The sequence below is a fragment of the Nicotiana sylvestris genome, chromosome 8 (assembly GCF_000393655.2).
Source record: "Nicotiana sylvestris chromosome 8, ASM39365v2, whole genome shotgun sequence".
Classification (NCBI taxonomy): domain Eukaryota; kingdom Viridiplantae; phylum Streptophyta; class Magnoliopsida; order Solanales; family Solanaceae; genus Nicotiana; species Nicotiana sylvestris.
In genome coordinates this window covers 152112520-152122215 of record NC_091064.1, presented here as the reverse complement: position 1 = coordinate 152122215, position 9696 = coordinate 152112520, and the positions used below count along the sequence as shown (strand labels likewise).

Sequence of the window (9696 nt, the reverse complement as noted above, 5' to 3'; positions counted from 1 at the left end):
TTTTTGTTTGTCTTTTTGCTGATGGCATGCTGGATTTCACCATTACTACTCCTATTTTGCTCAGTCCATTGTTCATTTCAATGAAACAGCTCCTCTTTTTGCTTGTACAATGTTGTTTTCCTTAGCTTCTCTTTTCTGTCATATTGTGTGCAAATATATGGCATGAGTCGGCTGTGCTAGACTTCTTTATGTTGTTTGACTGCTTGTGTATTTTTAATGATGCCAAAAGGGGGAAGATAGTAGCGTATAGTATTGTGAAACGGGGAAGGTGGGGAACTTGTGAAAAAGTTGATTCAAAACAGGGGATCTGATTAAGGGGGAATCAAAAGCAAAAGGTTAGGGGGAACTTGTGAAGTTCATGGTACCTCATCTGGTTACTTTTGCTCTAAGCAAATACTATCAATGCCTAAGTTTGTCATTATCAAAAAAGGGGAAATTGATGGGTTTTCAATGTCTTTGTCTTATGCTTCTTATGTTTTGATGATCTAACAAACTTATTGTTAAGAACCACATAGAGAACCTGACTCACTTGGTACACATTTCAAATGAAGGAAGTTCAGTCTGAACTCCAGCTAATGAACTGCTACAAAGAGGAATATGACAGGGACCTGATCCCTTGGTGTTCTCTGATAGAAGTACAAGTCAACTATACAGTTGGAACGCAACTGCAGAAACTCACTGCATGCAACTGTACATGTTACAGTGCAGCAGACAGTGCAACAGTCACTTCCCATTGGGAAGAAGCGTGTACCAAGAATTGACATCACCATTGTGATATCTTTTGTAGTATAACAACCTGGTGCAAGGCACAAGATATTCACTTGAGCATTTACTAATATTCTCTCAAGCATTAAAGTGTTGATCCAGTATTAAAGTCACAAGTGTGTCAAGAACAAGAAGACAACTCCAGTAAAGGATCAGTTTCACAATGAGTCTATATGTATCCGTAGTTGAGTTGTAATCTTGTTATTTTCTCTTCATTGTAACTCCTATCTTGCTTTCTTAGAAGTTGTGTTTTAGAAAACCCAAAATCACAAACCTTCTAAGTTTGTGTTGTGACTAGAGTTAGTCATAAGTTAAATTCTTTGGAACTAGAGAGTGACAAAGTGGCTTGTGGTAAGAGTATCAAAAGTTAGTTAAGTTTAAGCCTTTGTAATAAAGTCATTGCAAAGTGGCTTGTAATAGTGTGATTACAAGTTAGCGAAGTTGAAAGCCTACAAGTGTAGGTTGTAGTTTTTTTCCCCTTGAGTGGGATTTTTCCACGTAAAAATCCCATGTCTCTTTAACTTAATGCTTCATAAGTATTCTCACTGGAAACTCATAGAGGATCAGGTATTTTATAGTTTGGTGGATTCATATAAACAAACAATTAGTATCAGAGCAGGTTCTTTCTAAAAGGTTAACACCTAGAAAGGATCTCAATGGCTGCTCCAGCCAACTTTGAGGAAGGACAATCAACCTACAGACCTCCTAGATTCAATGGTCAGTACTACGGCTGGTGGAAGACTCGTATGCATGATTTTATAATGGCCGAAGACTCAAAACTATGGGACATCATCTGTGATGGTCCACATGTTCCTATGAAGAAGCTTAGAGAAACTGGACCAATGGTGCCGAAAGACAGAAAAGAGTACAGTGATGTTGACAGAAAAGCCGTAGAAAAGAACTATCGTGCCAAGAAAATCTTGGTATGTGGTATAGGACCTGATGAGTACAACAGAGTCTCATCTTGTGATTCTGCCAAAGAAATATGGAAAGTATTGCAAACCTCACATGAAGGAACTACTCAGGTTAAACAGTCCAAGATTGACATGCTCACCACTAAGTATGAAGTCTTGTAATAGAGTCATTGCAAAGTGTCTTGTAATAAAGATTACAAGTTAGAGAAGTTGAAAGCCTACAAGTGTAGGTCGTGGTTTTTGTCCCCTTGAGTGGGATTTTTCCACATAAAAATTCTGTGTCTCTTTTACTTACTGCTTTATAAGTATTCTCAGTGGAAACTCATAGAGGATCAGGTACTCTATAGTTTGGTGGACTCGTATAAACTAACACAGCTATAACCAAACTTTTACCAACAATTAACTTCATAAATGAAACCTCAACTGGAGCCAATGCTCAATAATAAACCAATACCAAGAAGGTAATCATACGTCTCGCTCAACATGGATAATCAACAATTTAGGCAATTGTAGTACTTATTAAGAAACATAACGATCATAATCTAAGACTCACGGGCATGATTGACACCAACGTATAGATAGTCGTCACCACACCTATACATCGTACACTACACTAACACATCGCAAATAAAGCACAATACCTATTCCCTCAAGCTAAGGTTAGACCAAACACATACCTCAAACTTCCACGGCCAACTCAAACCTCAAACACTGGTATTCCTTTAGAATTCGCCTCCAATTTACTTGTATCTAGCCCAAATTAATTTAACAACATCAATAAATGCTAAGGAATTCATACCTAATGTTTAATTATAGGTTTTCTATCATTTTTCCTAAAAAGTCAAAATCGACCCCGGGCCGGCTTGGTCAAAACCCGAGGTTCGGACCAAAACCCGATCACCCATTCACCCACGAGCCCGAATATACAATTAGTTTCGAAATTCGACCCCAAAATGGGGTCTAAATTTCAATTATTCAAAAAGCCCTAATTCAACCCAAAAACCCTAATTCTACCATGGAAGAACAATATTTAGGCCTAGAAATCTAATGGGAGTTGATGAAAAATGAAGGAGATAAGTTTAAGAACACATACCTATGATTTGGTGTTGGAAATTTTCTTCAAAAAATGCCTAAGGTCTGATTTTAGGGAAGGAGATACGAAACTTATGGCTTATTCCCATTTTTGGTTCTGTTTTTAATTCACTGGACAGGTCTTCTTCGCGTTCGCGAGAAGCTTGTCGCGTTCGCGAAGGGTTAACCCCCCTGACCTTCGCGTTCGCGAGACCTACATCACGTTCGCATAGGGTAGAATCCATTTCCCCCAGTTCCCTGCCAAATGGCCTTCGCGTTCGCGATAGCCAGGTCGCGTTCGCGAAAGGTAACACCCCCAATGCTTCGCGTTCACAACTTGAGCCTCGCGTTCGCGTAGAAGAAAATGTCCCTCAGACTAACTTACTCTTCGCATTCGTGAGAGTTCCTTCGCCAACACGAAGAAGAATACACCAGCACACCAGAAGCAGGAAAACAGCAGAAAATCCTAAGTCCAAAACACTCCGAAACCTATCCGAAACTCACCCGAGCCCTCGGGGTCCAAACCAAACATGCATACTAACTCAGAAACATCATATGAACTTACTTGTGCGATCAAATCACCAAATTAACATCTCGAACTATGAGTTAAGCATCAAAATCAAAGAAAAATCTTCATAACTCTTAAGTTCAAATTTTAACAAACGAGGGTCCGATTCACGTCATACCAAGTCCGTTTCTTACCAAATTTTACAGGCTCAACTTAAATATCATATAAGACCTGTACCGGGTTCCCGAACTAAAATACGGGCCAGATACCATCAAAATCAAACACATTTGAATTTCCAAAATTCTTAAAATTTCAGTTAAACAATTTTCTTCAAAAATTCATTTCTTGGGCTTGGGACCTCGGAATTCAATTCCAGGCATACGCCCAAGTCCCATATTTTTTTACGGACCATCCGGGACCGTAAAATCACGGGTCCGGGTCCGTTTACCCAAAATATTGACCGAAGTCAACTTAAATTTAATTTTAAAGGCAAATTAGCATTTTTATCAAATTTTCACATAAAAGCATTTCGGATATACGCCCTGACCGTGCACGCAAATCGAGGTGAGATAAAAGGAGGTTTTTAAGGCCTCGAAACACAGAATTGACTCGTAAATCAAGTGATAACCTTTTGGGTCATCACATCCTCTACCTTTAAAACAATCGTTTATCCTCGAACAGACATAGAAAAGAAGTATCTAGGTCGGGGAAAAGATGGGGATATCGACTCCGTATATCGGACTCGGACTCCCAGGTAGCTGCCTCGGTAGGCTGACCTCTCCATGGAACACAAACTGAAGGGAACTTCTTTGATCTCAATTGACGAACCTGCCGGTCTAGAGCAGCTATCGGCTCCTCCTCATAGGTCAAGTCCTTGTCCAACTGGACAGTGCTGAAGTCTAACGCGTGAGATGGATAGCCGTGATACTTCCGAAGCATGGACACATGAAACACTAGGTGCACAACTGATAAACTCAGTGGCAACGCAAGTCTGTAAACCACCTCTCCCACTCGATCAAGAATCTCAAAAGGACCAATGAACCTAGGGATTAGCTTTTCCTTCTTCCCAAATCTCATCACGCCCTTCATGCGCGACACCCGGAGCAACACTCGCTCTTCGACCATAAATGTCATATCACGAACCTTGCGGTCGACATAACTCTTCTGCCTGGATTGAGCGGTACGATGCCTATCCTGAATGCTCGACTGGTAGCTGTTGTTGTAGGCAAACTCTGCTAATGGCAAGAACTAATCCCAAGAACCTCCAAAGTCAATGACACATGCCTGGAGCATATCCTCCAAAATCTGAATAGTACGCTCGAACTATTCGTCCGTCTGAGGGTGAAATGATGTGCTCAACTCGACCCGTGTACCCAACTCATGTTGTACTGTCCTCCAAAAATGTGAGGTAAACTGCATACCTCGATCATAAATGATAGACACGGGCACACCATGAGGACGAACAATCTCCCGGATATAGATCTCAGCTAACCTCTCGGACGAATAGGAGACTGCCACAGGAATGAAATGCACTGACTTGGTCAGCCTATCAACAATAACCCATACTACATCGAACTTCCTCTGAGTCTGTGGGAGTCCAACAATAAAGTCCATAGTGATCCGTTACCACTTCCACTCAAGAATCTCAATCTTCTGAAACAAACCACCAGGTCTCTAATACTCTTACTTTACCCATTGTCAATTCAAACATCGAGCTACATAGGCAACAATGTCCTTCTTCATTCTCCTCCACCAATAATACTACCGCAAATCCTGATACATCCTAGCGGCGCCTGGGTGAATAGAATACTGGGAACTATGGGCCTCCTCTAGAATCAACTCACGAAGTCCATCCGCATTAGGCACACAAATATGGCTCTGCATCCTCAGAACCCCATCATCTCCAACTGTAACCTGCTTGGCACCTCCGTGCCGCACTGTATTGCTAAGGACAAGCAAATGAGGATCATCATACTGCCGATCTCGGATACGCTCAAATAATGAAGAACGAGCAAATGTGCAAGCAAGAACACGGCTGGGCTCAGAAACATCCAACCTCACAAACTGATTGGCTAAAGCCTGAACATCCAAAGCAAGCGACCTCTCACCGATTGAAATATACGCAAGGCTGCCCAAACTAGCTGACTTCCTACTCAAAGCATCGGCCACTACATTGGCCTTTTCCGGATGATACAAGATGGTGATATCATAGTCTTTCAACAACTCCAACCACCTCCTCTGCCTCAAATTTAGTTCCTTTTACATGAACAAGTATTGCAAACTCTTGTGATCCGTGAACACCTCACATGACATGCCATATAAATAATGCCTCCAAATCTTCAGTGCGTGAACAATGGCTGCTAACTCCAAATCATGAACTGGATAATTCTCTCGTGGATCTTCAACTGTCACGAAGCATATGCAATAACCTTGCCATTCTGCATCAACACAGTGCCAAGTCCAATACGCGATGCATCACAATACACTATATATGGCCCTGAACCTGTGGGCAAAACCAACATCGGTGCCATAGTCAAAGCTGTCTTGAGCTTCTGAAAGCTCGCCTCACACTCGTCCGACCACCTAAACTAGGCACCCTTCTGGGTCAACCAGGTCATCAGGGCTGCAATAGATGAAAACCCCTTCACAAATCGACTATAATAGCCCGCTAATCCCATGAAACTCCGGATCTTTGTAGCTGATGTGGGTCTAGGCCAGTCCTTGACTGTAGCAATCTTCTTAGAATCCACTTGAATACCCTCTACCGATACAACATGACCCAAGAATGCAACCGAACTCAACTAAAACTCACACTTCGAAAACTTAGAACACAACTGACTATCCCTTAGAGTCTAAAAAATGACTTGAAGATGTTGCTCGTGCTCCTACCTACTGCGGGAATAAATCAAAATATCATCAATGAAGACAATCACGAAGGAATCCAAATAAGGCTTTAACACTAGGTTCATCAAATCCATGAAAGCTGTTGGGGCATTGGTCAACCCGAATGACATCACTAAGAACTCTTAATGCCTGTATCGAGTGTGAAAAGCCGTCTTAGGGACATCGGATGCCCTAATCCTCAACTGATGGTAGCCAGATCTCAAATCAATCTTCGAAAATACCTTGGCACCCTGAAGCTGATCAAACAAATCATCAATCCTCAGAAATGGATACTTGTTCTTGATGGTGACATTGCTCAACTGTCGATAATCTATACACATCCTCATCGACCCATCCTTCTTCTTAACAAACAACACCAGTGCACCCCAAGGTGAGACACTCGATCTAATAAAGCCTTTATCCAGCAAGTCCTGCAACTGTTCCTTTAATTCTTTCAACTCTGGTAGGGCAATACGATATGATAGAATAGAAATGGGATGAGTTCCCAGAGCCAAATCAATGCAAAAGTCAATATCCTTGTCGGGTGGCATCCCAGGCAGGTCTGAAGGAAATACCTATAGAAACTCATGAATAATGGACATAGAATCCATAGAAGGAACCTCAAACATCCTTTATCAACCATATGTCGAGCCTTCATATATGAGATAACCATGCTGGTAGAATGACCGGGAGTACCTCTCTACTCCAAATAAGGCAACCTCGGTAATGCTAAGGTCACAGTCATGGCATGACAATCCAATATAGCATGATATGGGGATAACCAATCCATCCCTAGAATGACATCGAAATCCACCATCTCGAGAAGTAGGAGATCTACATGGGTCTCAAGACCCCCAATAATGACCATGCAATCATGATAAACACGATCTACCACAATAGAATCACCCACCGGTGTAGATACATATAAATAAGCACTCAAAGAATCACAAGGCACAACCAGATAAGGGGCAAAATAAGATGATACATAAGAATATGTGGACCCTGGATCAAATAGAATTGAGGAATCTCTACTGCACACTAAAACCATACCTGTGATAACTGCATCGGAGGCCTCAACCTCAGGTCTGCCTGGCATAGCATAATATCGAGGATGGGCCCCACCACTTTGAACTGTATCCCTAAGACAGCCTCCTGCTGGCTGGCCTCCACCTCTAGCTGCCTGGCCTCCACCTCTAGCGGTCTGGCCTCCACCTCTAACACCTCTACCCCTACCTCTAGATGGCTGAGTGGGCGGTAGAACACCTGGTGCTAGAACCATAGCATGAGAACCCTGGTACTGAGAACTTCTCGAGACTCGAGGGCTAAAACCTAGCAATGTGCCTCGTATCACCACAAGTATAGCAAGACTTGGGTTGCTGAGACTACTGACCTTTACGGCCTAGATAACCACCCTAAAAACTCTAGAGCGGAGGTGTACTGATAGGAGCTGGTGGTGCACTATAGGGAAACTGATCAGAATACTGCATGTAAGAACCATATCCACCTAGAGCACTGTAAGAAACCTGAAGTGCTGACTGAAATGGCCTAGCAGGATGGCCTCTACCAAAAGAATCCCTGCCTCCAAATGAGGCACTACTGAATCTGCCGGAATGACAAGGCCTCTTATCAGACCCCTGACCGCTCCCCTGAGTTAAAACCATCTAAACCCTCCTAGCCACATTGGCCACATCCTGAAAAGAAATCTCGCTACCTATCTCCTTAGCCATCTATAGTCTAATAGGCTGAGCGAGTCCCTCAATAAACCTCTTCACCCTCTCTCTCTCTCTCGGTGGGGAGTATTATAAGAGCATGACGAGCCAAATTAATAAACCTCATCTCGTACTAGGTGACAGTCATAGAACCCTGCTGGAGACGCTCGAACCGCATGCGGTACTCCTCTATCTAAGTGACGGAAAGAAACTACTCGAGAAATAGCTGCGAGAATTGGTTCCAAGTGAGAGCTGGTGATCCAACTGGTCTGGCCAAACAATAATCTCTCCACCATTTCTTGGTAGAACCTGACAGACGGAAAGCAGCAAATCGACCACATTGGTCTCTAGTATCCCCATGTTCCGAAGAACCTCATGACAACTGTCTAAGTAATCATGAGGATCCTTTGAAGATGTACCACCATAAGCAGTAGTGAATATCTTGGTGAACCTGTCCAATCTCCACAAAGCATCGGCAGACATAGTTTCTCCATCACCGGTCTGAGCTACTACACCGGCTGAAACACTCCAGCTGGCTGAGCTGCTGGAGTCTAAAACTGGGGAGCCATCTGCTCCGGAGTGCGGGTAGCGGGAGTTTGTGCTCCTCCCCTAGCCTGAGAGATGGCTGGTGCTACAGGAAGTAAGCCCGCCTGAGTGACACTCTCCATAAGGCCCACTAGACGGACCAGAGCATCCTGGAGTACTGGGTAGCAATGAACCCCTTTAGGACCTGAGCTGGGCCTACCGGAACTGTCTGGGCTGGAACCTCATCATCAAACTCTACCTGAGGCTCTGCCACTGGTGCTGTTGCTCTGGGCTGAGCTCTGCCCCTGCCTTGGCCCCTAGTACGGCCTCGTCCTCTACCCCTTGTAGGTACTGCCGCTGGGACCTCGGGCTGCTGATCAACGAATGAAAAAGCGCTTGTTCTCGCCATCTGCGAATGGAAAGTAGAAGTTCAATTAGCATTAAGAAACCAAATCACACGACAGAGAAGAATAGAAGTGAAAATTGTTGCTAACTCTGTAGCCTCTAGGGGATAAGCACAGACGTCTCCGTACCGATCCCTCAGACTCTACCAAGCTTGTTCGTGAATTGTGAGACCTAAGCAACCTAGAGCTCTGATACCAACTTGTCACTACCCGAATTTTCCGCCCTCGGGAGTCGTGATGGCGCGTACTAGTGAAAGCTAGGGAAGTCACTATTCCGATTAATTTACCATTTTCATTTTTAACTTCTTAACAATTGAGGGAAATCATATTATAAACAGTGGAAATAATAATGCGGAAAAGCAAAAATTTAACGATAATACCAATATGAATCTATAAACATAAACCATCCAGAACTGGTGTCACAATCTCACGGACTATCTAGGAATACTACAAATAGGGTCCGAATAAAATAAATACATGTTTGTCTCTGAAATAGTAAAGAATAGAAAAAACTAGATAGGAAGGGAACGCAAAGGCCTGCGGACGCCTGCAGGACTACCTCGGGTCTCCTGATGGACTAAAGGCAGCAACCCCTAGCTAAGGTCCGTATGCTCCAGTACCGGGATCTGCACAAAAGAGCGCAGAGTGTAGTATTAGCAAAATCGACTCCATGTGCTGGTAAGTGTCGAGCCTAACCTCGACAAAGTAGTGACGAGGCTAGGACACAACAACTAACATAACCTGCAGTTAAACAGTACCTAACCTTCATGCTTTATCTTTATTCCTCACCATGTAAATATTAGAAATGTGCACGGCATCACCCTTCGTGCTTTATCTCTCTTGCTCACCATATGCATCAATATCAATGAAAATGTACACGGTTTCACCCTTCGTGCTTTATCACTCTTTCCTCACCA

General features: G+C 43.3%; 2 protein-coding genes across 2 annotated transcripts; one reads left to right on the top strand and one right to left on the bottom strand.

Annotated features, from left to right (window-relative positions):
- Positions 1-1526: 1526 nt before the first annotated feature.
- Positions 1527-1841, top strand: LOC138875863 (uncharacterized). The gene has a single exon (XM_070154737.1). The coding sequence runs from the start codon at positions 1527-1529 to the stop codon at positions 1839-1841; it is 315 nt and encodes a 104-aa protein (XP_070010838.1).
- A 160-nt stretch (positions 1842-2001) lies between these two features.
- On the bottom strand, positions 2002-4347 carry LOC138875862 (uncharacterized). The gene is made up of 2 exons (XM_070154735.1): positions 4035-4347; positions 2002-2102 (listed from the first exon to the last, which is right to left on the bottom strand). The coding sequence occupies exons 1-2, from the start codon at positions 4345-4347 to the stop codon at positions 2002-2004; spliced, it is 414 nt and encodes a 137-aa protein (XP_070010836.1).
- Positions 4348-9696: the final 5349 nt, after the last annotated feature.

Bases quoted from the DNA above. Each gene is read 5' to 3' on its own strand.
- LOC138875863 (XM_070154737.1), top strand. From the start codon at position 1,527: ATGGCCGAAGACTCAAAACTATGGGACATCATCTGTGATGGTCCACAT.
- LOC138875862 (XM_070154735.1), bottom strand. From the start codon at position 4,347: ATGAAGGGCGTGATGAGATTTGGGAAGAAGGAAAAGCTAATCCCTAGG. The intron at 2,103-4,034 runs GTCAGCCTACCG...CATTGGCTCCAG, and splicing joins AGTTTGTGTTCCATGGAGAG to TTGAGGTTTCATTTATGAAG.